The sequence below is a fragment of the Lepidochelys kempii genome, chromosome 28 (assembly GCF_965140265.1).
Source record: "Lepidochelys kempii isolate rLepKem1 chromosome 28, rLepKem1.hap2, whole genome shotgun sequence".
In the NCBI taxonomy this organism is placed as follows: Eukaryota; Metazoa; Chordata; order Testudines; family Cheloniidae; genus Lepidochelys; species Lepidochelys kempii.
Window position 1 is genome coordinate 3,841,404 of NC_133283.1, and position 25,624 is coordinate 3,867,027.

The window sequence follows — 25,624 nt, forward strand, 5'->3', positions numbered from 1 at the left end:
GCGAGCCTGAGTCAGCTGACATGGGCCAGCTGTGTGTTTTTAATGGCAGTGTAGACATACCCTTGGTGTCTGTTCAGCCCCTGTCACAATGGGGACCCTGATCTTGGTCAGTGTCTGTGCAGAGTGCTACACAGCAGGGGGCCTGATGTCAGTTGGGGGCTCTGCAATTCCCGGCATTACAATATCCCTGATTTAGTCTGGGGTCCCTGCAGCATCTGGCAAAATGTGGGGGCAGGATCTCTGTGGCAAGGACTCTCAGTGGAGTGCCAGGCCCAACAGGGACACAGATCTCAGTTGAGGTCTCTGAAGTGCTCAGCACAATGGAGGCAGCAATCTGGGCAGCAGTCGTGCGCTGCCTGGCACAAGGGGAGGCCATGATCTCAGTCCAGGTCTCAGTTTTACCTGGCACAATGTGGGGCCTGATGTCAGTTGGGGTGTCCACAGCACCTGTCACAACAGTGGGGTCTGACCTCTGTTGGGGTCTCTGCAGCACCTGGCAGAACAGGGACCCAGATCTCAGTTGGGGTCTCTGCAGCTCCAGGAAGAACAAGGTCCCTGATTTTGTTTGCCATCTCTGCAGCACCTGGCACAATGGGAGCCTGATTTCACTTGGTGTCTTTGCAGGGCCTGGCACAACAGGGGCCCAGAGTTCAGTCATGGTCACTGTAGCCCCTGGCACAACAAGGTCCCTGCTCTCTGAGCGGGTCTGTGCAGTTCCTAGCATAACCAGTGCCCCAAATTTGGTTAGGGTTTGTGCAGTGCCTGGCACACTGGGGCACATAATATCAGTCAAGGCCTGAGCCACGCTCAGTACGATAAGAGCTCTGATCTCAGTCAGGCACCTGGAGAGAAAAGCGGGAAGATTTTCAAGACTTTGATATCAGTATTTCAGAACCTAGGAGAAAATGGGGCACAAAGGAAATATTTGCCAATATAAGAGAGAAGCACCAACATCTGGGGAGATTTTATGTCAACAGTTCAAGAGAAAGGAGGGGAAACTTGAGGGGATTATACAGCGATATTCAACCAACAACAGAGTGGGATGGATTCTTCTTGCCCCACACTCACATGGCCGGCAGGGAGCCCTGGGTGATGTGGCTTTCACAGGGGAAAGGAGTGGGGCTGGAGTCAGACGGTCACTGGCTGTGGGGTCTGGCAATGTGACTAGCCGGCGGTGTCTTGGGGGGGTCGGGGGGCTGCTGGGTTGGGCAGGGTGGGGGCGGGGAAGTAGCGGGGGCTGGGAAACCGAGGACTGGGCCGTCTCCATGGGGGGGGGCCCTTGCTCCTCCCTCCCCTTCCTGGGCCCCCCCAGCCCAGCCCCTGTCCCGGGGCTCTGCCCCCCTCTGCCCGTTTCAGAAATCACTCCGGGGAACGATTCCCCCCTAAACCGGGACAAGTCACTGCAGGTAAAGTGGGGGGGACACCCCCCCCCAGGCGGAGATTTGAACTGGCCACGGGCGAAGTGGGGAGGAAACGGGGTCCGGGGGGGGGGGGGGCAGAGCCCGTCTCAGGGAGGTGGGGGAAGGGGGGGTCACCCGGGCTGCTGCCGGGAGAGAAAGGGGGCAGGGCGGGAGCGGGGGGGGCGGTAAATCCGAGGGGATCTCAGCCCCCCCTTTCCCTCCCCGCCCCTCGGGGGGCCCCGGCTCTTCCCCCCCCCCCGGCCATGTCCGGGCTGCGCCGACATTTTCCCCCCGCCCCTTTCCCCAGGTCTCCCCCCGCCCGGCCCCACGCAGGGACCCCGGGGGGGCTGGTCCCCCCCCCCGGACACTGGGGCAGCGTCACCGGCCGGCCCCGGGGCTCGCTCCGGTACCTGGAGGCTGCAGCTCCGCAGCGGGGCGGGCGGAGCCCGGGGCGGCTCCGGCGGGAGCGGGGCCCGGGGGGTGGATGAAGGTCTCCCCGGCACAGACCCTGCGGCGCAGCCGCGGGCGAGCGCTATCTCTGCGCATGCCCGACTCTTCCCCCCCCCCCTCCCCGATCTGCGCATGCCCAGAGCCGGGAGACACAAAACGCTCCTGCGGGCCAGGGAGAGGCTCTAACGGCCAAGCACGAGCCGGCCGTGTTCTCAGCCCCGTTCGCACTCCCCGCCCCGCGCCCAACGTCACTTCCGGGAGCGGTGGGTGCCGGGAGGAAGGAGGCAGGAGTCGGGGAGAACAAAGAGCCGAGGGCGCCGGGGCCCGCGGGGGCAGCTCCTGGGAGCCCGGGCGCTGCTGCTCCCCTGGGAGCCGGGGGCCGAGCGGCCGCTGCCGCTTCCCCAGCGGGCTCGGGGCGGGGGGCCCGGCCGGGGGCGCCTCCTCCGGCGAGAGACCCCCGGGCGCTGCTGGCGGCGGCGGCTGAGCGGAGACTGCAGGTGAGAGAGACCCTGGGGCCGGGCGGGTCCCGGGCTCGGCGCAGCCCCCGCCCCGGGTGTCCGGGGGCCCGGAGCTGCTAAGGCCGGAAGGGAGCCTTCTCCCAGCCAGCCTGGCCGCTGCCCCGGCCCTCTGCTGTGCCCCTTCCCCGCCCGTGCAGAGCGGGGCCAGCCCCGGGAGAGAGAGCGAGAGCCCCCAAGAATGGGATGGTGGCCGCGGCTCCCCTCCAGGGCGGTAGGGCGCTAGGGAAGAGGGTGCCAGGACAGATTTTCAGATCTCGGACCCACTGTCAAGGTTCCTCCCCCACTCTGAACTCTAGGGTACAGATGTGGGGACCCGCATGAAAGACCCCGGAAGCTTATTCTTACCAGCTTAGGTTAAAAACTTCCCCAAGGGACAAATTTTGCCTTGTCCTTGGACATTATGCTGCCACCACCAAAGTTTTTAAACAAAGAGCGGGGAAAAAGACCACTTGGAGACGTCTTTCCCCAAAATATCCCCCCAAATATCTTTCCTGCAGAGGGCTTGATAATAATCATCACCAATTGGTACAGGTGAACGCAGACCCAAACCCTTGGATCTTAAGAACAATGAAAAATCAATCAGGTTCTTAAAAGAAGAATTTTACTTAAAGAAAAGGTAAAATAGTCACCTCTGTAAAATCAGGATGGAAAATACTTTACAGTGTATTCAGATTCAAAACACTAGAGGATCCCTCTGTGGGCAAAACTTTAAAATTACAGAAAACAGGAATAAACCTTCCTCTTAACACAGGGAAAATTCAAATAAAACAAAAGATAAACGAATCCTCCTTGCCTGGCTTACCTATACTGGTTGCAATATTGGAGACTTGGATTAGGATGGGTTGGAGGAGAAGGATTTCTGTCTGGCCTCTCTCAGTCCCAAGAGAGAACCAACACCTAAACAAAGAGCACAAACAAAAGCCTTCCCCCCAGCCAAGATTTGAAAGTACCTTGTCCCCTTATTGGTCCTTTGGGTCAGGTGCCAGCCAGGTTTGCTCAGCTTCTTAACCTTTACAGGTAACAGGATGTTGCCTCTGGCCAGGAGGGATTTTATAGCATTGTATACAGAAAGATGTTCACCCTTCTGTTCATATTTATGACACCCACCCGGGCACACTCACCGCAGCAACCCTGCACAGGGTCACCTTCCTGTGAACAAGGTGAGGAGCAGAGAGAGGAAAAACCAGCCCCTGACTCTCCCTGTTCCCCCTGCTGCAGGAGTGTCCTCCATGGGGACTCTGTCAGGGGGAATTCCCCCTGCCCCCCCCCCCCCCAAAAGGGGCTCCTTTGGTTCTGGTCTTTTCCAGTGTTTAATTCATACTCTGTTGCTGGGAGGGTTTGAAAATGTCTTGGTGGGTTTAGTCCTGGTTGGGAGGAGGGAGGGTGGAGGACAGGGGCAAGGTCTGTTCTGCAATATGGGGACTGAGCATGTTCCTAGCATGGCAGAATCTACGATCTCTGTCTGCAGGGAAAGAGCCTGGAGGAATTCTGATGTGAAATGAAGTAAAGCCAGTTCTGAAATCTCCACAACTGCCCTTCTCGCCCTGCCAGACTGCAGAATGACGCCCACGTCTCGCTCCAGCTCATCCTGTCCTCCCATGGGACAGGAAAGAGAAATGGCTGCTGTAGAGCCAGCTCAGGTAGGGGTTATTGGGGGGGGGGGTGTCCTGGTGGGTTCCTGCTGGAGGGAGAGGGGCAGTAAATACTGAATGGGTGGCAACTTCTGGGGAATGAGGTCTGCAGGGGGCAGGGACTACCCTGGGTGAAGAAAGGGAGGGGGACAGAGTGTGACAAACCTTTTGGGATTTGTTTAACCTGGGCCTAGATTCTAGGAACAAACGCTTGGGTGTTGGAGGAGAAAATTCTCTAATTTGTGAAACAGGAAATAGAGAAACCAACCCCCTGGGAAGGGCTGGGAAAACTGACCAGACTTCCACTGCTGAACCCTCAACCTGCAAGCCAGAGGCTGGTGTGACATGGAAAGGGGGCACCCACCAGGGAGGTGTAGGGAAGATGCCCCAGCCACTCACATCCAGCTGCTGGCAGTGAGGAGGGTTTTAGGATTCCTACCATGGGGCTGTATCAGCCTCTGGCTCGTAGGTGTGTGGCTCTCTCTTTGTGCTCTCACCGTGATGCGTCATGGCTGTTCTCAGCAGTATGGTGATAGGACTCTGCTGACTGTCTCTCTCTCAGAGCTTCCATTTGATTGGCTCCCCTCCCCCATGAATCGTGGGGCTGTGACTGGGGCAGCAGGTCCTGAGTGTTGGACTCTTGCTCTTTCAGGGGCCGGTGACCTTCGAGGAGGTGGCTGTGTATTTCACCAGGGAAGAGTGGGCTCTGCTGGACCCCGCTCAGAGAGCCCTCTACAGTGACGTCATGCAGGAGAACTATGAGAATGTGACCTCGCTTGGTAAGAATTCCCATCTCCTCCATTCTTAGAAGGGGAAATGAAAAGTTAAGGTTCATGCCACCTCTGCCCTGTTTCAACATCATCCCAACATAGAATCATAGAACTGAAAGAGACTTCAACAGGCCATCTAGTCCAGTCCCCTGCACTCAAGGCAAGACTAAGTATTATCTAGACCATCCGTGAGAGGTGTTTGACCATCCTGCTCTTAAAAATCCCCGATGCCGGAGATTCCACAACCTCCCTAGGCAATTTATTCCAGTGCTTAACCACCCTGACAGGAAGTTTTTCCTAATGTCCAACCTAAACCACCCTTGCTGCAAATTGCTTCTTGTCCTATCCTCAGAGGTTAAGAAGAACAATTTTTTGCCTTCCTCCTTGTACCACCCTTTTATGTATTTGAAAACTGTGATCATGTCCCCTCTCAGTCTTCTCTTCTGCAGACTAAACAACCCCAATTTTTTCAATCTTCCCTCATAGGTCATGTTTTCTAGACCTTTCATCATTTTTGTTTTTCTTCTCTGGATTTTCTCCAAGTTGTCCACATCTTTCCTGAAAGGTGGTGCCCAGAAGTGGACACAGTACTCCAGCTGAGGCCTAATCCGTGCGGAGTAGAGTGGATGAATTACTTCTCGTGTCTTGCTTACAGTACTCCTGCTAATACATCCCAGAATGTTTCCTTTTTTTTTTTGCAACAGCGTTACACTGTTGACTCATATTTAGCTTGTGATCCACTATAACCCCCAGATCCCTTTCCGCAGTACTCCTTCCTAGGCAGTCATTTCCCATTTTGTATGTGTGCAACTGATTGTTCCTTCCTAAGTGGAGTACTTTGCATTTGTCCTTATTGAATTTCATCCTATTTACTTCAGATCATTTCTCCAGTTTGTCCAGATCATTTTAATTCTATCCTCCAAAGCACTTGGAACCCCTCCCCGTTTGGTATCGTCCGCAAACTTTATAAGTGTACTCTCTATGCCATTATCTAAATCGTTGATGAAGATATTGAACAGAACTGGACCCAGAACTGATCCTTGCGGAACCCCATTCGTTATGCCGTTCCAGCAGGACACTGAACCACTGATAACTACTCTCTGGGAATGATTTTCCAACCAGTTATGCACCCACCTTATAGTAGCTCCATGCCAGTGACACACACACCAGTGCTCTGCCCTCCCCTGTTACAGAACGCTCTGGGAACAGAGCAGTACAGCAGAAAGTCTAACAGCTTCTCTTAGCTAAGATAATAGTCGGGTTCATCTCTATCCTAGCAAACAGACGCTTCCTACCCCTGGCCTGCACTCCTGCACTCCCGCACTGAACTTCCTGCACGCAAGCCATCTGAGACTTGCACAGTGTTACCACCCCTTTGCCCTCAACCTGACTTTTCCTTTTGAGTCACTGCCTTCACTTACCCCTCACTAAGCCTCACAGATGACTAGACCATATGCTATCACAGTGCTGACAATCCCTATGACACAAGCACACCCTTGGGCACCTTTACTGACAAAGCCTACAACACTCAGCACGGAAATGAGGCAGAATTGGTCCCCCAAGTTTCACACGCACCTCTCTTCAGAGCACAGCCACAGCTCTGCCCAGCTGTTCCAACCAATCCCTCCTTCATCCAATGACAGCTACAGCTGACCCCGTGCACACAGCTGGAGGGCATGCAGAGAAATGTTGGGATTCCCATCTGTGAACACAACACAAACACTGACAGGTTCTCTTAGTCTTTCCTCATATCGATTATAGGTTCATAGATTTTAAGGCTGATGTGATATTAGGTCATTTACTCTGATGTCCTTTATAACACATACCATAGAATTTCCTCCCGTGACTGCCGCATTGAGCTGAATACCTGAATTCCTGTGGCCATTTGTTAAGCTTTGCTCCGCCCACACAGAACCATTCTCAGCTGCAGGGCTAAGGGTTGGGGGCAAAGTTAAGGTTGCATTGGAGGGGTGGCGTTTACATTAACTTTTCTTTTCCTGGTTTGCAGAGATTTAAGTTTAGTAACCGTCCATACGGTGCAAGGCAGGAGGCAGCACTGGGCAACCTTAACTCTGCAGTAATGTAGCTTATGAGCATTTAGTTTCCTTTTTTTTTAAAATGGACACTTTTGCCACTATAGCTGTGTCTATAATTGAGCTTTTGCCAGCAGAGCTATGTTGGATGGTGTACAAGTGTGCGTGCACTTTTTCACAGCCTTAAGCAACAGAGCTGGACTGGCAAAGCTTTTAAGAGCAAACCAGGTCAGAGTCGGCACATGGATTTTAGAGCCCTGGAAAATATGCCTCTCAACCCAGAAATGTTCGTATCAGAGGGCAAAACTTTCAAGAGGAACTCCTACAGGATGCAAGAAAAATGCACAGCACACATTGTCTGAAAGGTATCAGTGGTGGGGTCTCACTCAAACTCATGGGTGGAGCTCAGGTTCTCTTGAGCCAATGAATTAGACAAATTAGAGGATTGGGCCAAAAGAAATCTGATGAGGTTCAATAAGGATAAGTGCAGGGTCCTGCACTTAGGATGGAAGAATCCAATGCACCGCTACAGACTAGGGACCGAATGGCTAGGCAGCAGTTCTGCGGAAAAGGACCTAGGGGTGACAGTGGACAAGAAGCTGGATATGAGTCAGCAGTGTGCCCTTGTTGCCAAGAAGGCCAATGGCATTTTGGACTGTATATGTAGGGGCATAGCGAGCAGATCGAGGGACGTGATCGTTCCCCTCTATTCGACATTGGTGAGGCCTCATCTGGAGTAGTGTGTCCAGTTTTGGGCCCCACACTACAAGAAGGATGTGGATAAATTGGAGAGAGTCCAGCAGAGGGCAACAAAAATGATTAGGGGTCTAGAACACATGACTTATGAGGAGAGGCTGAGGGAGCTGGGATTGTTTAGTCTGCAGAAGAGAAGAACGAGGGGGGATTTGATAGCTGCTTTCAACTACCTGAAAGGGGGTTCCAAAGAGGATGGCTCTAGACTGTTCTCCATGGTAGCAGATGACAGAACGAGGAGGAATGGTCTCAAGTTGCAGTGGGGGAGGTTTAGATTGGATATTAGGAAAAACTTTTTCACTAAGAGGGTGGTGAAACACTGGAATGCGTTACCTAGGGAGGTGGTAGAATCTCCTTCCTTAGAGGTTTTTAAGGTCAGGCTTGACAAAGCCCTGGCTGGAATGATTTAACTGGGAATTGGTCCTGCTTCAAGCACGGGGTTGGACTAGATGACCTTTTGGGGTCCCTTCCAACCCTGATATTCTATGATTCTATGAATTACAGTGAGGGTAGATTGCTGGAAACCCTCTGACTGTTAACAAGAGCCTTAGGCCTGGTCTACACTGCAGAGTTAAGTCAACATAACGCAGCTTACGTTGACCTAACTCTGTAAGCATCTACACTGAAAGGTAGTTGCCACCAGTGTTACTTGCCCATTACGCTGAGTTAATAACTCCACCTCCACGAGAGGCGTAGCGCTTATGTCTATGTAGTTCGGTGGACGCAGTGTCCGTGTAGACGCCGCGTTGCTTACGTCGGCGGCTGCTGCTGCTTTTAGAAACTCCCACAATGCCCCACATTGGCAGTTAAATTGGTGCAAATGCTCCTGGTGAGAATACACACCACTGACACAAGGAGTGTAGTGTGCACATGTAAAACCGATTCAGTTACTGTGGTGGCTGTATGTTGACTTAGTTCTGTAGGGTAGACTTGCCCTTAGTCTTGCTGCATTTCATGGGCCTTTCAGGCTCTCTGAGTCTACCCTTTTCCTCGTGCCAATCTGAAATTCTAACCTCTACAGTTATTAGCTTTTTCTATACCTCTTCCCCAAGGAGGCACTGGGTGCCATGTTCCAGAAAAGATAAATGCAAAGGGACTGAGATCACGTGGTGGATAATTACAACCATAGTTTCAGCCCCAGGTTTGTCCATTAGCCCTGCTCGGCACCCCTATAATAAGCAGCAAATTTCAAAAGATTCTTAGTAAGCAAGGGGAAGTTAGACCTATTCAGATAGCTGATCTTTATACAGAATGTAATGTTGAACTTTAGCTATGGTAGAACTGGTGGTCTGCTATAACAACTTCCCAAATGCATGAAGTGTGTGACAGTTGGGGGGGGCTCATTGGATAGGAGACAGTGGGAGGTTCCTTCCTTGGGAGAAGGTGATGTGGGCTAGTACATGAAAATTACTGGGACAGGAATATGGGTCTGTAGAGGCCCGGAGGGGTGGTGGTTCTGTGCCACCACCGGGCAGCCTTGACAGAGCTGCTGGCAATGCACAGCCTGGAGACCAGTCACTGCAGGAAGTGCCGCCCACACGAGAGATGACTGGCAGCTCTTCCCGTGACCTCTGATCCAGGTGTCCTGTTTAAACCTGGAAATACTGGGAAGCCCTCTGTGCAGCAAGGCAGATCCCTGACCTATTACTGAGAGAGACCACACCTTGTTTCTGGTCCCTGCCTTGTCACATTCCTCTGTGGTTCCTGGTGTTTTGAGCCAGATCCTGGCATCTAATTTTGGCTTGACCATGTAGGCCTGACCACTTACGGTTCTCACACTGGACCTCACTTTTCATGCCCCGGGTCCTGTTAGCAGTAGACACGCTCCAACCTCTGAGCTTTCCAAATGTCTCCCTGGACTTTCCAGCCCCTTGGACACTCCTCATGTTGACAGATTCGTTGCTCCCGAAGAAGCACTGCATCGCAGCTTACCAGTTACCCCTCAGATCACGACGCCATTTAACTCATGGCACTCAGACGTATTTCTAATGAAAATAAGTGAACATTTATTTAACCAAGGATAGAGATTCAAGTGGTAGCAAGTAGAAGTCTTGGGAACAAATGGTTTCACATGAAGTAAAATCATAACATGCTTTCTAGAACCTAGACTTACCTACCTAACTAGATCCTTTCATGTTATAGAGCAAAACCCATGAAAGTTCCTCCAGCATTTTACAGCCAGGTTTGGCTGTGATCTTTCTTTCATGAGACAAGTCATGCTGTCAGTTTGTTTCCATGGCAGAAGATGCAAGTTGTATCTCTGCACCCACAAATGTCCCCCCACATACCATTGTCTTCACTCGAAACAGGATCCTGCTCTTTATTTTTTCCCTGTAAATTTTCTTCACTGAAGATTTCACAATCTATTCAATTAGCATTTCGCTGAGTGTACAAACAGGCCCCCATTGTGAGACGTACAATGCCCAGTATGCACATCACCAGACAGAGAGAGAAAGGTCTGTTACCTCCTGGTTGAAAGGAACCTGTTTCAGTCTTTGTGAACATAATTTCCAGTATATATTCATAACTTCCTAAATGTTCTCCTTACACAGAAAGGGGGAAGGACTAGAGATCACCACAGGAGACGGCAGCAGTAAATCTAAGGTGATCTCAGCCCCTCCTTCCCTTTCTCTCCCCACTCCTCAGGGGTCACCTGCTCGTCTCCTCTCCCTGTAATTTCCTGGCTGCGCAGACATTTTTCCATCTGCCCCTTTTCCCAGGTCTTCCTCCTCTCTTCCCAGCCCGGTCTCATTTCTCACCCTGCCTGACAGCCTCCCGCCCAGCCACATGCAGGGCTGGTCCCCTCCCGCCCCGGATCCCCCAGTGGTGCCCCAGGGCAGAGCCTGCCCGGGCTGGGGGGTGTTGGGCTCCTGCTGGGACAGCAGCTCCGAGCCTCCCCGGGCACGGACCCCCAGGGAACAGATCCCGGCGCTGCGAGATGCCGGGTTCTCTCCCCCCCCCCGCCCCGACACTGGCGTAGAGTCACTGCCCAGCCCCGCGCCCGGGGCTCGCTCCGGTATCTGGAGGCTGCAGCTCCGCAGCGGGGCGGGCGGAGCCTGGGGCGGCCCCAGGGTGGTTCTGGCAGGAGCAGGGCCCAGGGGTTAATGAAGGTCTCCCTGGCACAGACCCTTCTGTTCAGGCCGGCCCCACAGCACCAGGGAGCAGCAGCAGTGTGGCACTTGCCCAGCACCTGATCACACTCTGCCCCGCCCTTTCTCCAGGTCTCCTTCCTCCCCTCCCTCCTTTTCCTCGCAGCCCTGTGTCACTTTTCCCCTCTGCCTGGCAGCCTCCCGCCCAGCCACACGCAGGGACCCCATGGGAAACAGCAAAAGAGCTGACTGTCGGCAAACAAGGGTAAATAAAGGAATGAAATAAAAGAAATGGGTGGGGGGGAAACTGTGGACAGATCCCATCAGGTTATGGGCCCCTCTTATGCTGGGGGCTGTGGGAGAGTCTCAGTCGCCTTCAGAGTTGACTGGGTCTCCAGCGCAAGTTTCAGCCTGCTCCCCCTTTGAGCTCTAGGGATCCCACCCTCCCTCAGTGAAGGCCAGAGCCCCGAATGCTGCCAGCCCTCTCTTTGGGGCTGGAGATGCTCCATAGACTGTTCCCTTCCCAGGGTGGCCCCCCTCTGACTAGAGTAGGTCTCTCCTGTTAACTCCTGCTCCAGTCCTGGCCTGGTTTGCACATGTGGAGGGGCTGGGCCAGTCCAGACTAAAGCGGCAGTTTAACCCCTTCTGTGCCAGTGTGTGGTTTATATAGCCCTTCACAGGCAGCTAGGCCCTAGGAGCCCCATGCCTGATGTGGTGGGGTGACCCACCAGCATCATTGCCTTTCAGGGTGCTGCTCCCTCCTGCTCCCACTCCCTCCTCTCCCTGTTTACTGCCACCACAATGCCTGTCACCTTCATTTCCTGAGGGGTGACCCCAGAGGGTATGTTTTGTTATCCCCCACCGCAGGATCCGTTGTGCACCCTCTGTCACTCACCTGTGTCTCAGGAGATAAGGCGGGTCATGAGGTGTGGGTGATGCTATGATGGAGATCCATCATCACTGAAGGAGTGGCAGCCTTGACCCTCCTTGAAGGTTGCCGGGATGCTGATGTACACTGGAGGAGAATGAGGGCTTGACTGAGTCCATGGACCATATGGCCCACACGGTGCCACCGTAAAACCTGCTCTGCATTCCTGCAAATTGCTGCTGGTGGCTTTGCACCCATAAGTCTCTGTAACGCTGTCTTCAGTAACCCGAGAGCAGGAGCACCAGCCTCAGGCAGACTGGTAAGAAGGACGACACAAACCCCAAATTGGTTGTGAGGTCGATATGTAGATTTCACCAACCAAGTATCAAGTGTAAACGCTTCATGCACTGTAGCAGCATGTAACATGGAATCACGGACAGTCCCCTTGGATCATCCCATAGATCTCACCACGCAGGTGAGCTCACCTTTGTGACAGATGGTCCCTTCCACCAGGGGTTCTCACCCTTTTTCTGAGGATCCCCCAACATACTATAAAAACTCCACGGCCCACATGGGCCACAATAACTAGTTTTCTGCATATAAAAGCCAGGGCTGGCATTTGGGGGTAGCAAGCAGGGCAACTGCCTGGGGTCCCATACCACTGGGGTCCCATACCACTGGGGCCTCCACAAAGCTAAATGGCTTAGGCTTTGGCTTTCGCCCCATGCGCTGGAACTTCAGCTTTCTGCCCTGGCCTCGGCAAGTCTAATGCTGGCTTTGCTTGGCAGCCCCCCCGAAACCTGCTTGCGGGCCCCCAGGGGGCTCCGGGCCCCGGTTGAGAACCACTGCCTTACACCACGAATCACAGCAATGTTCAGGTTACTGCCTGTCCCAAAGGACCAATCACTTAGGTCAATTCAATCTTAGATCTCCCAACAAAGACAAAACTTGTAGCCAGTCCTGTAATAGCCTATATTAAGATTAATTTAAAAGGAAATGAGAGTTGTTCACAAAGTTAAAGCCTTAATCATATCGATGCAGACAAGTTACAGTCTTAAATTTCAAAAGGTAATAGAAGCTTCTATAATAAGTAAGCTCTACATATTCTTTAGGACTAACCCTGGCTAAGCGGCTGGGGATCTCTAGCTTGTGCCTAGAAACTTTGCCCCCCAGAGTCCAAGCAGCATTCAGATAATCTGTTCCTTCCGTATGGGGTTTTTTAGTCCCCTTCCTGCCATGTGCTCTGAGCTGCAAACTCAGCTAATAGGAAGTCAAGAGCACAACAACAGTCTTTTGCCTTCTTTAACATCCCATAATAGTCTATCTGGTGTTGATGGACCTTTCCTGCCTGGCAGGGTGTCATGCATTCCATTGACAATCAGCACTTCACACAGGTAAAGTCTCTCTCCTGTCTGGTGATTTACAGAGCCACAGAGGCTCACGATGCAACTAGTCAGATATTAACCCAGGCAGCAACTCACAAGCATTCAATAACGTCTAAACACATTCTTACCATTCTAATACCTGTTTTAACAATACTAACACAGGTGAGCCAGACTGATTCCAGCTCTGCATTTGTCCATGTTCAATTAAGACATGGGGGCTTTTGCAAGAGCTAACATCCCATCTGCCAGTGTCACAGGCAGGATGAGCAGGGATGGTGTCTCTAGCCTCTGTTTGCCAGAAGCTGGGAATGGGTGACAGGGAATGGATCACTTGATGATGACCTGTTCTGTTCATTCCCTCTGAAGCACCTGGCATTGGCCACTGAGCTAGGTGGACCTTTGGTCTGACGCAGTGGGCCGTTCTTATGTTCACAGTATCTATCAGAAGTATCTACTCATTTGGACTCACTGGGGAGCCACAGAAAGAAACAAGGTGTGTTGAGGCAAGAAGGCCCAGTCTCAGAGCCCCCAGGGTCATGCTTGCCAAAAGCTAAAACTAGGCCCAGCCCATGAAAGGGGGCACTCCCAGGAGAGACTCTATAAAGGCTGGAGCATTAAACAACTTTATAAACCTGAGACAGCTGTCTTGGGCACGACAGGGAGAATCGCCCCAAAGTGACTTCTTTGATTCTGCTCTTCTCTGGCCTTTGGTTCATAGAATCACAGAACTGGAAGGGACCTTGAGAGGTCATCTAGTCCAGTCCCCTGAACTCAAGGCAGGACTAAGTATTATCTAGACCAGTGGTTCCCAAACTTTAACAGCCTGTGAACCCCTTTCACTAAATTGTGAAATCTTGTGAACCCCCTCCTAAAAATGAATATTTCCAGGGATTTAAGTTTAAATTTCCTCAGTATGATGGATGCGCTTGCTTTGCTCTGCATAGCTCCTGGAAGTCCAGAACCACTGGAGAAAGATAAAGTCTCAGGTCTGGTTCGGCATCAAGTCTGTTTCTGTATTTGGTTTTCAGATGTGCGTACGAGGAAAACGCTTTCTCATAAAAGTATGTTGTTGAAAATGGTAACAAAAGTGCAGCAAGTTTTTCTGCCAGAAGGGGGTACTCTTTTCTTAAACTCAGCCAAAGGTTGATCAATGATAGATTTCTGAAACTCCTTTTCCAGTTCGTAATCACAGGAGATCATTTGCGGATGATACTAAACTGGGAGGAGTGGTAGATACGCTGGAGGGCAGGGATAGGATACAGAGGGACCTAGACCAATTGGAGGATTGGGCCAAAAGAAATCTGATGAGGTTCAATAAGGATAAGTGCAGGGTCCTGCACTTAGGACGGAAGAACACAATGCACAGCTACAGACTAGGGACCGAATGGCTAGGCAGCAGTTCTGCAGAAAAGGACCTAGGGGTGACAGTGGATGAGAAGCTGGATATGAGTCAGCAGTGTGCCCTTGTTGCCAAGAAGGCCAATGGCATTTTGGGATGTATAAGTAGGGGCATAGCGAGCAGATTGAGGGACGTGATCGTCCCCCTCTACTCGACATTGGTGAGGCCTCATCTGGAGTACTGTGTCCAGTTTTGGGCCCCACACTACAAGAAGGATGTGGATAAATTGGAGAGAGTCCAGCGAAGGGCAACAAAAATGATTAGCAAAAAGAAAAGGAGTACTTGTGGCACCTTAGAGACTCACCAATTTATTTGAGCATGAGCTTTCGTGAGCTACAGCTCACTTCACAAAAGCTCATGCTCAAATAAATTGGTGAGTCTCTAAGGTGCCACAAGTACTCCTTTTCTTTTTGCGAATACAGACTAACATGGCTGTTACTCTGAAAAATGTTTAGAGGTCTGGAACACATGACTTATGAGGAGAGGCTGAGGGAACTGGGATTGTTTAGTCTGCAGAAGAGAAGAATGAGGGGGGATTTAATAGCTGCTTTCAACTACCTGAGAGGTGGTTCCAGAGAGGATGGTTCTAGACTATTCTCAGTGGTAGAAGAGGACAGGACAAGGAGTAATGGTCTCAATTTGCAGTGGAGGAGGTTTAGGTTGGATATTAGGAAAAACTTTTGCACTAGGAGGGTGGGGAAACACTGGAATGCGTTACCTAGGGAGATGGTAGAATCTCCTTCCTTAGAAGTTTTTAAGGTCAGGCTTGACAAAGCCCTGGCTGGGATGATTTAGTTGGGGTTTGGTCCTGCTTTGAGCAGGGGGTTGGACTAGATGACCTCCTGAGGTCCCTTCCAACCCTGATATTCTATGATTCTATGAGATTGTTAGGGGTCTTATTCCTTCACTCACTTCCTTCCCTGGTCCTTCTCGCATGAACAGAGAGCAAGAATACCCAAAGTCCAAAGGTGCAGACAATTAGATATTTATTGGGGAGAACTTCCAGCGAGCATGATTCCAGTTTCCTTCCTTAGTGTCCCCCTTCCCAGCTCTGACACCACAGAGCCTTATTTGTGTCCCTGTTCCCATTCCTGCCCTTAGCCAAACATGATTCCAGTTTCCCCACCCCCATTCCCTGCTCCCATTCCCCCCCTTACTTCCTGATTGACTACAGACTATATAGTAAAATCTGAATTTTACAAAAGTTTTACAAAAGACCCCCCCTCAGTCAGCTCAAACTCAGCTGTTTCTCCTCAAAAAGTCTGTCTTCAGTCTCGTGAAAGAGGTTAAATCACTACCTGCCCCTTTCAGCATAGGGCAAAGCTTCAAAAGCTGGAGAACTGCATAACTAACCTTGAGATTTCATCACCCCATAGTGACACCATCTTGCACAGGGAACCCATCCCTCAGCCCTCCCCAGTATCATTTGGCCCATCTCAGCATCATAGTCTGTGAAGTATTCATGCTTTCAAGGGCTGTCTCAAATATAGAGATAACAGTCATAACTAGGGCTACTGTTTGCTGGCAATGAAAACATAGTAATTGACAAACATGAGCAATATATAATCCTTTACAGCATGAAAATTCATTGGGGGGAGACGGCAGGAGCCAGCTGTGTGTGGGAGGTGGGGCCCAGACACTGGGCATAGAGAGCCTAGAGCCAGCTGTGTGCTGGGGAGACAGGGCACGAACCACCTGTGTGCAGGGAGATGAGCAGGGGAGAGGTGCTGTGGACACAACTGAGAGGAGGTGCGAGTGCCATCTGCTCCGCAGTATGATGAGGGAGCCCGGCATCCCACTGCCAAGTGCCCTCCTTGCTCAGAGGAAGCTCCAGTGGTTTAGCTGAGCCCAGATTTGTATGAGGAGGGAAGAAATTGGCAGCAAGTCTCAATAGCAGCCAGCCCCCAGCCTCTGCCCTCTGCCCCGGGGGGGAGTCAGGTGTCTCCAGCCAGAAATCGGGAGGGGGGCAGCACACGGTGTCCCTTGCCCACACATCACCTCTGCCCTGCACTGTGGGGATGAGTCAGGTGTCTCTGGGCAGAAATCTGGGGGGTTGTGATCTTGCATGCCACACCTACCCTCTGTTCAGCAATTCCGGATATGAACGGTGATTCCAGAAATGAAGAGTGTCAAGGTTCCTTCCCCACTCTGAACTCTAGGGTACAGATGTGGGGACCTGCATGAAAACCTCCTAAGGTTACTTTTACCAGCTTAGGTTAAAACTTTCCCAAGGTACAAACTATTTTACCCTTTGCCCTTGGACTTTCGCTGCCACCACCAAATGTCTAACCGGGTTTATTATTGGGAAAGAGCCGTTTGGAAACGTCTTTCCCCCCAAAATCCTCACCAAAACCTTGCACCCCCCTTCCTGGGGAAGGTATGATAAAAATCATCACCAATTTGCATAGGTGGCCACAGACCCAAACCCTTGGATCTTAAGGACAATGAAAAAGCATTCAGTTTCTGAAAAGAAGAATTTTAATAGGAGTAAAAAGAATCACCTCTGTAAAATCAGGATGGTAAATACCTTACAGGGTAATCAGATTCAAAACATAGAGAATCCCTCTAGGCAAAACCTTAGTTACAAAAAGACACAAAGACCAGAATATCCATTCCTTTCAGCACAGCTTATTTCCTCAGCCATTTAAAGAAATCATAATCTAAAGCATATCTAGCTAGATTACTTGCTAAATTCTAAGACTCCATTCCTGTTCTGTCCCTGGCAAAAAGCATCACGCAGACAGACAGAGAGGCTTTGTGTCTCCCTCCCCCCAGCTTTTGAAAGTATCTTGTCTCCTCATTGGTCATTTTGGTCAGGTGCCAGCGAGGTTATCCTAGCTTCTTAACCCTTTACAGGTGAAAGGATTTTTTCCTCTGGCCAGGAGGGATTTTAAAGGTGTTTACCCTTCCATTTATATTTATGACAATGAGTAATGTCAGGAAAAAAAGTGCAGTAATAGCGGTAATTTCTAGAAAACACTGGCCCTAGTCATAACATTAAATACGATAGTCTCAAGATATAAGCTGTGTTCATCAGATCTGGCACTCTGCCTTCACATAGTTCACTCGGCTGGTGGGTTCTACCCCTTCCCCCATTCTGTGTCTGCCTTGTCTATTGAGACTGTAAATTCTTCAGGGCATGGGCCATCTAATATTCTGGGTTTGTATGGTGCCTTCCACAACGGGCTGTTAGTTGGTCTTTAGGCACTAAGGTAATGAATATGATTTATAATAATAATAACTCTCCTGACACTTTGAGCCAAGGAAGCTGGCCTTGGGATGTTACTAATTAAAAATGAGCTGGGCTTAAAGTCATGGAATATTCCGTGTGACAAGTATCCCACAAATTCCACTGACCTCCCTTGTTTTCTTTGCCTTGAGCAGGGTTTCCAGTTTCCAAACCTGATGTGATCTTGCAGCTGGAACGAGGGGAAGACCCGTGGTTCCCAGACCCCCATGGCTCTGAGAAAGAAGTGCTCCCAAGAGTTGCCTGCACAAGTAAGAAATTGGTTAAACAAACTCAAAAACTGTCCATGAATACAGGAAACATTTGGGATATCCTACAAAAACCTTGTGAGCTCTCCAAGTTGAGGATTGTTCCCTGCAGATGTAGGATCATTAGGCGGATGTCACTCATGGCTTCCCAGCTACCCTGACTGACAACTGGCAGCAGGTGCCTCCCCAATCTCGCTTTCCCATGAGAGTTCTGGTGAGATGTGGACCCAGAACTGATCCCTTACTCTCTCTCCTCTGGGGAAGGGTTTGGGGAAAATCAGCTCCTGATAGGTTTGATCTCTCCCACACATATTTTGGTTTGTTCATCCCTTTTTCCATTCTTCTCTCTGAGATTTCCTTTCTCTCTGGCGCAGGAAGTGATCTATTTGTGGATTCTCTCTGTCTCCCATCAGGAGTTGGGCTGGCGAGTGAGAACGAGGAGAAACCCCAGCAGGAAGATTCTGAGGAAGTAGAATCCCATGGGACGTTATCAGGAAGATCCAAAGGGAATGATTCCGGGAGTTGTGCACTCCCAGAAGAAGAAAAAGCCTGTGAGAGTCAGCAAAGGCCAGAGGAAAACTTCAGTAGCCACTCAGATCTTGTTACATGTGAGAGAATCAACTTGGAAGAGACATGCTACATATGCCATGAGTGCGGGAAAATCTTCAATCAGAGCTTTGCCCTTACCTCACATCAGAGAATCCACACTGGACAGACGTCCTACACATGCTCTGAGTGCGGGAAAAGCTTTAGTTGGCACTCACACCTTAGCATACATTGTAGAATCCACACACGAGAGAAACCCTACACGTGCGCTGAGTGCGGGAAAAGCTTCAATCAGAGCTCAAACCTTATCACACATCAGAGAATCCACACTGGAGAGATGCCCTACACGTGCTCTGAGTGCGGGAAATGCTTCAGTCGGAGGTCTGCCCTTATCACACATCGGAGAATCCACACAGGAGAGACGCCATACACATGCTCTGAGTGTGGGAAAAGCTTCAGTTATAGCTCAAGGCTTATCATACATCAGCGAATCCACAGCGGAGAGACGCCCTACACATGCTCTGAGTGTGGGAAAAGCTTCAGTCAGAGCTCAAGACTTCTCACGCATCAGAGAATCCACACTAGAGAGATGCCCTACACATGCTCTGAGTGCGGGAAAAGCTTCAGTTATAGCTCAAGGCTTATCATACATCAGAGAATCCACAGCGGAGAGACGCCCTACACATGCTCTGAGTGTGGGAAAAGCTTCAGTCAGAGCTCTCGGCTTATCACGCATCAGAGAATCCACAGTGGAGAGAGGCCCTACACATGCTCTGAGTGCGGGAAAAGCTTCAATCAGAGATCACACCTTATCACACATCAGAGAATCCACACAGGAGAGACACCCTACATGTGCTCTGAGTGCGGGAAAACCTTTAGTTGGCACTCGCACCTTAGCGTGCATCGTAGAATCCACACCGGAGAGAAACCCTACACGTGCTCTGAGTGTGGGAAACACTTCAGTTATAGCTCAGCTCTTACCACCCATCAGAGAATCCACAGTGGAGAGACGCCCTACACATGCTCTGAGTGTGGGAAAAGCTTCAGTTATAGCTCAGCCCTTACCACACATCAGCGAATCCACAGTGGAGAGAGGCCCTACACATGCTCTGACTGTGGGAAATGCTTTAATCGGAGCTCAAACCTTATCAGACATAGGACGATCCACACAGACGAGAAACCTTATGGATGCTCTGAGTGTGGGAAACGTTTCAGTTGGAGCTCCAGCCTTATTAAACATCAGAAAATCCACATGGGAGAGAACTGTAATAAATGCCTTGATTAGGGCTGGCTAAATATATATATATATATATTTAAATGACATTTGCTAATTCCCACATAGTGATCTTTGCACCATCTTCACTGTGGTCTCTCAGCTCCCCAAGATGAGTTGCCTGCTTCTGCCTTTTGCAGCCAACCCTTCGTTGGGGTCAGTCCTGTGATCTTTTCTATCAAATTCTTACCTTTTGAGTCGCAGGAGTGTGTGTCCCTCCTGCCAGGAATGTTCTTGAGCACCAGGTGGGAGAGAGAGGTTTGATCCCAACAAGCTACACTGAGGCAAAAACTACCTGTGCCTTACATCCACTAGGACTGTACATGGCATTGGCTGCTCAAGTTAGTGATCTTGGTGTAAAAAGACAATTACAGTTGTAGAGCCAATGCAGCCCATGTGCAGTGGTTGCATTAGCTTTCCCCTTGACCTGACCTAAACTCCATCACTTTTCCTAGTCTAAACAAACCCTGAATATCATGGTTATACTGTTCCCCCATTTCAAAGCAATTGTTAGTCATCAAGTTTCCCCTTCAGAAACAAATTGTTTCATTTGCAGTTGCTCGGATGTTGCTTCAGGTTGTGCTGGAGAGCAGATTTTTTTACTACCATTTTCCTCACTTAAAATATATTGAACTATAACAAAGATCAGGAACAGGGCAGGGATAGGGGAAAATGTCATTTCACCCTCTGTAACAACAGAAGAACATAAGACCAGTCATACTGGGTGAGACCAAAGATCCATCCAGCCCAGTATCCTGTGTGCCAACAGTGACCCATGCCAGGTGCCCCAGAGGGAGTGAACCGAACAGGTAATGATCAAGTGATCTCTCTCCTGCCATCTATTTCCACCCTTTGACAAACAGAGGCTAGGGACACCATTCCTTACCCATCCTGGCTAATAGCCATTAATGGACTTAACCTCCATGAATTTATCCAGTTCTCTTTTCAACCCTGTTATCATCCTAGACTTCACAACCTCCTCAGGCAAGGAGTTCCACAGGTTGACTGTGCGCTGTGTGAAGAACTTCCTTTTGTTTGTTTTAAACCTGCTGCCCATTAATTTCATTCGGTGGCTCCTCGTTGTTTTATTATGGGAAAAAGTAAATAACTTTTCCTTATTCACTTTCTCCACACCACTCATGATTTTATAGACCTCTATCATATCCCCCCTTCGTCTCCTCTTTTCCAAGCTGAAAAGTCCTAGTCTCTTTAATCTCTCCTCATATGAGACCTGTTCCAACCCCCTAATCATTTTATTTGCCCTTCTCTGAACCTTTTCTAATGCCAGTATATCTTTTTTGAGATGAGGAGACCACATCTGTACACAGTATTCAAGATGTGGGCCTACCATGGATTTGTGTAAGGGCAATAAGATATTCTCCATCTTATTCTCTATCCCTTTTAAAATGATTCCTAAGATTCTGTTCACTTTTTTGATAGGGTAAATCAAAGGGATTCCCTTATTCCACGTCACCATCCCAATCCCCTTGTTGTTCAGTTAGTTAAGTCAATATTTTTTTCTAAAGGTCTGGGAATAGGATTCACTAGTAAATGACTTGTAAATAAGCAAAGTACACATACATTCGCTCCCAAAGCAGTTGTGGCCCAGGCCCTGCAGCAGGTTGCTCCTGAAGATATCTCTTTCCTAATCAGGTGCATGTTGCCTATTATTTGTGAAATGCAGTCCCTAGCTAGGTAGAGATGGGGAAAATGGAAGTGACATTGCTGTTCAGCTCACCCCTGGGAGATGCTGCAAATGTGTAGAAAATGAAATCCGTGTTGAATGTGATAGAGCTGCAGAAAGATACCTATTTCTAATAGATTCCTGACTTTTGGTGTCTTACAGGGATTTTAAGACACACCTGAATTTAGTCCCTAATTTAAATCTGCACCACCAGATTAAAGAAATAAAAGTGCATATTTGGGGGAGTTATACCTCACTATCGCTACTGATATGTTGTGTGGTTGGTGAAGAATTCTATGCCAGAGAAGTGTAAAATTGCTTGAAGGAAGGTCAACGATTTGACAAGAACTCAGGTAGAAATGGCAGGTATGAGTGGTTGATTTTCACCACAGAGATGGATGCTCTAGTGACCTGTGGCCTAGGTAAACTATTTTTAGAACGCTGCTCCCTAGTTAAGTGGCATTGATCACACTCCTAAAGGATGCCATCATTAAATTGTGAACAACTATCTTTTACCATTTGGCTCCAAAGTTTCATGAAGCACAGAGAGAAATGATGATACTAAACTGGGAGGAGTGGTAGATACGCTGGAGGGGAGGGATAGGATACAGAAAGACCTAGACAAATTGGAGGATTGGGCCAAAAGAAGTCTGATGAGGTTCAATAAGGATAAGTGCAGGGTCCTGCACTTAGGACGGAAGAACCCAATGCACAGCTACAGACTAGGGACCGAATGGCTAGGCAGCAGTTCTGCGGAAAAGGACCTAGGGGTGACAGTGGACGAGAAGCTGGATATGAGTCAGCAGTGTGCCCTTGTTGCCAAGAAGGCCAATGGCATTTTGGGATGTATAAGTAGGGGCATAGCGAGCAGATCGAGGGACGTGATCGTTCCCCTCTATTCGACATTGGTGAGGCCTCATCTGGAGTACTGTGTCCAGTTTTGGGCCCCACACTTCAAGAAGGATGTGGATAAATTGGAGAGAGTCCAGCGAAGGGCAACAAAAATGATTAGGGGACTGGAACACATGAGTTATGAGGAGAGGCTGAGGGAGCTGGGATTGTTTAGCCTGCAGAAGAGAAGAATGAGGGGGGATTTGATAGCTGCTTTCAACTACCTGAAAGGGGGTTCCAAAGAGGATGGTTCTAGACTGTTCTCAATGGTAGCAGATGACAGAACGAGGAGTAATGGTCTCAAGTTGCAGTGGGGGAGGTTTAGATTGGATATTAGGAAAAACTTTTTCACTAAGAGGGTGGTGAAACACTGGAATGCGTTACCTAGGGAGGTGGTTGAATCTCCTTCCTTAGAGGTTTTTAAGGTCAGGCTTGACAAAGCCCAGGCTGGGATGATTTAACTGGGAATTGGTCCTGCTTTGAGCAGGGGGTTGGACTAGATGACCTTCTGGGATCCCTTCCAACCCTGATATTCTATGAAATAGCTGATTCCTTCAGAGCCATTCCATGCCTATGAGTCCCAATCTGGCTGCCTTGTTGGACAAGAAGCACTTCCATGCTGGGCAAATGATGGTAGCCAATGAGGGAATGTATCAGATTCCAAGTTCAGACTGTAGGATACATGAATGCTGAGTCCAGAGTCTGTGTTTTGGTCTCTTAGCCCTGGTCTACGCTACAGGGTTAGGTCAAATTTAGCCGGTTTAGATCGATTTTATAATGAATGCGTGTACATAAGCAAACCCGTTCCATCGACCTAAAGGGCTCTTAAAATCGACTTCTGTACTCCTCCCCGGTGAGGGGAGTAGCACTAAAATCAACCTTCCTGGGTTGAATTTGGAGTAGTTCAGAAACAAATTGATGTTATTGGCCTCCGGGAGCTATCCCAGAATGCTCCAATATGACCACTCTGGACAGCACTTTCAACTCCGATGCACTAGCCAGGTACACAGGAAAAGCCCCAGAAACTTTTGAATTTCATTTCCTGTTTGTTCAGAGTCGCAAGCTCAGCAGCACAGGTGACCATGCAGTCCCCCCAGAATCATAAATGAGCGCCAGCATGGAGTGAACGGGAGACACTGGATCGATTGCTGTATGGGAAGAAGAATCTGTGGAGGCAGAACTCCGATCAAAAAGAAGAAATGCAGATATACATGCCAAAATCGCACAGGGCATGATGGACAGAGGCTAAAACGGACACACAGCAGTGCCCCGTGAAAGTCAAGGAGCTCAGGCAAGCCTACCAAAAAACAAAGGAGGCAAACAGTCACTCTGGGTCAGAGCCCCAGACATGCTGCTTCTGTGATCAGCTGCATGGCATTCTAGGGGGGACCCTACCACTACCCCACCACTGTCCATGGACAGCTGCAAGCGGGGAGTCTCACACAACAGGGAGGAGGATTTTGTGGATGAGGGGGAGGAAGAGAATGAGCAGCAGGCACGTGGTGAATCCGTTCTTCCCAGCAGCCAGGACCTTTTCATCACCCTGGAGCCAATACCCTCCCAAGGTGGGATCCCCGACCCTGAAGCTGGAAAAGGCAGCTCTGGTGAGTGCACATTTGTAACTACAGTACAGGGTTTAAAAGCAATAGTGTTTAATGTCTGATTTGCCCTGAAGACTTGGGATGCATTCGTGGCCAGTACAACTACTGGAAAAGTCTGTTAACATGTCTGGGGATGGAGCAGGAATGCTCCAGGGACGTCTCCATGAAGCTCTCCTGGAGGTACTCTGAAAGCCTTTGCAGAAGGTTTCTGCCTTATTTCGTCCTCCATGGTAGGACACTTTAACACACAAAGACAGTAGCAAGTAGTCTGGAATCATTGCAGCACAAAGCATGGCAGCGAATGGTCCTGGGTTTTGGTCACATTCAAGCAACATTTGGTCTTTATCTTTCTGTGTTAGCCTCAGGAGAGTGATATCATTCATGGTCACCTGGTTGAAATAGGGGAATTTTTGTAAGGGAACAATAAAAGGACCCCATTCATGCTGGGCTGTTTGCACTTGGCTAAAAGGGATCATCCCAGAGAATAGCCACGCGGTGGGGGGAAGGGTGAAGGGATCATCTCAAATAGCCATGTGGAGGGGTGGGGGGAGGTCTGTGCTGCACATCTACCTGAAAACCGCAGCCCCACCTTTTAAATGGCAAACCAAACCGGCATTGCATGCTATGGGAAAGGAGGACGCTGCAGTTTGAAAATATTCCCACACATTATGAAAGTGTTAGAAGCCAAACCCGCGTACCCTTTGGCTTACCATGACTGCCTGGAAACCGAATTCTGTTGCCCAGCCATGTGTGATGTGTCACCATACCGGCAGGCATTCAATATAAAAGGCAAAAAGCGACCTTGTACCTAAAGCACATGTGCTGTCTGCTGTGAATTGCTTGATTCACTGTGAAAGAGTCTCTCTTTTGTTCTCAGAAATGTATCTTCTTAAATTTTACTCTCCCTTTTTATCCCCCTGCAGGTGCAAATGTTTCTATGCTCCCCCAACATATCCGTCCCTGAGGTTATCGCAGATTAGAAGGCAAAAATAAAACCACATTCATGTTGACATGTTTTCCAAGCTCATGCAGTCCTCCCGCACTGATAGGGCACAGCTGAATACATGGAGGCATTCAGTGGCAGAGTCAAGGAAAGTATTATGTGAGCGCAATGAGAAGAGGCAGGATGCAATGCTGAGGCTAATGGGGGAGCAAACAGAGATGCTCAGGTGTCTGGTGGAGCTTCAGGAACGCCAAAAGAGCACAGACTGCCGCTGCATACACTGTACAACCGCCTGCCCTCCTCCCCAAGTTCCATATCCTCCTCACCCAGACACCCAAGAATGTGGGTGGGGGGAGGCTCCAGGCACTCAGCCACTCCACTCCACAGGATTGCCCAAGCAACAGAAGGCTGTCATTCAAACAGTTTTGATTTGTAGTGTGGCTACAATAAGCAATGTGCCCTTGTCCTTCCCTCCTCCCCTACCCCACCCGGGCTACCTTATCAGTTATCTCCCTTTTTTTTAATTAATAAAGGAAGAGTGCATGGTTTCAAAACAAGAGTGACTATTTCCGTTGCCAGCTGTGATTGAAATGGGGAGGGTGGTTGGCTTACAGGGGATTAAAATCAACAAAGAGGGCGGGTTTGCATCAAGGAGAAACACACACAACTGTCACACAGTAGCCTGGCCAGTCATGAAACTGGTTTTCAAATCCTCTCTGATGCGCAGCGTGCCTACCTGTGCTCTTCTAATTGCCCTAGTGTGGCTGTTCAAAATTGGCAGCCAGAAGATTTGCCTCAACCTCCCATCCCGCCATAAACATCTCCCCCTTATTCTCAGAGATATTATGAGGCACACAGCAAGCAGTAATAACAATGGGAATATTGGTAGCGCTGA

General features: G+C 49.7%; 2 protein-coding genes across 5 annotated transcripts in view; one reads left to right on the top strand and one right to left on the bottom strand.

Annotated features, from left to right (window-relative positions):
* The window catches only part of LOC140904228 (uncharacterized), a 34,900-nt gene extending 32,891 nt beyond the window's left edge, over positions 1-2,009 (bottom strand). For 3 of the 4 annotated variants that reach the window (XM_073326663.1, XM_073326661.1, XM_073326660.1), the window contains exon 1: positions 1,811-1,979. In XM_073326663.1, the coding sequence (XP_073182764.1) occupies positions 1,811-1,946 (136 nt within the window). In that variant the 5' untranslated portion in view covers positions 1,947-1,979. Of the gene's footprint in view, positions 1-1,810 lie in introns of all 4 variants that reach the window. The other variant, XM_073326662.1, reaches the window with a different exon arrangement.
* LOC140904222 (uncharacterized) lies at positions 1,997-25,286 on the top strand. The gene is made up of 6 exons (XM_073326651.1): positions 1,997-2,347; positions 3,837-4,008; positions 4,652-4,778; positions 17,681-17,794; positions 18,166-23,789; positions 24,710-25,286. The coding sequence occupies exons 2-5, from the start codon at positions 3,928-3,930 to the stop codon at positions 19,620-19,622; spliced, it is 1,779 nt and encodes a 592-aa protein (XP_073182752.1). The 5' UTR covers positions 1,997-2,347; positions 3,837-3,927; the 3' UTR covers positions 19,623-23,789; positions 24,710-25,286.
* Positions 25,287-25,624: the final 338 nt, after the last annotated feature.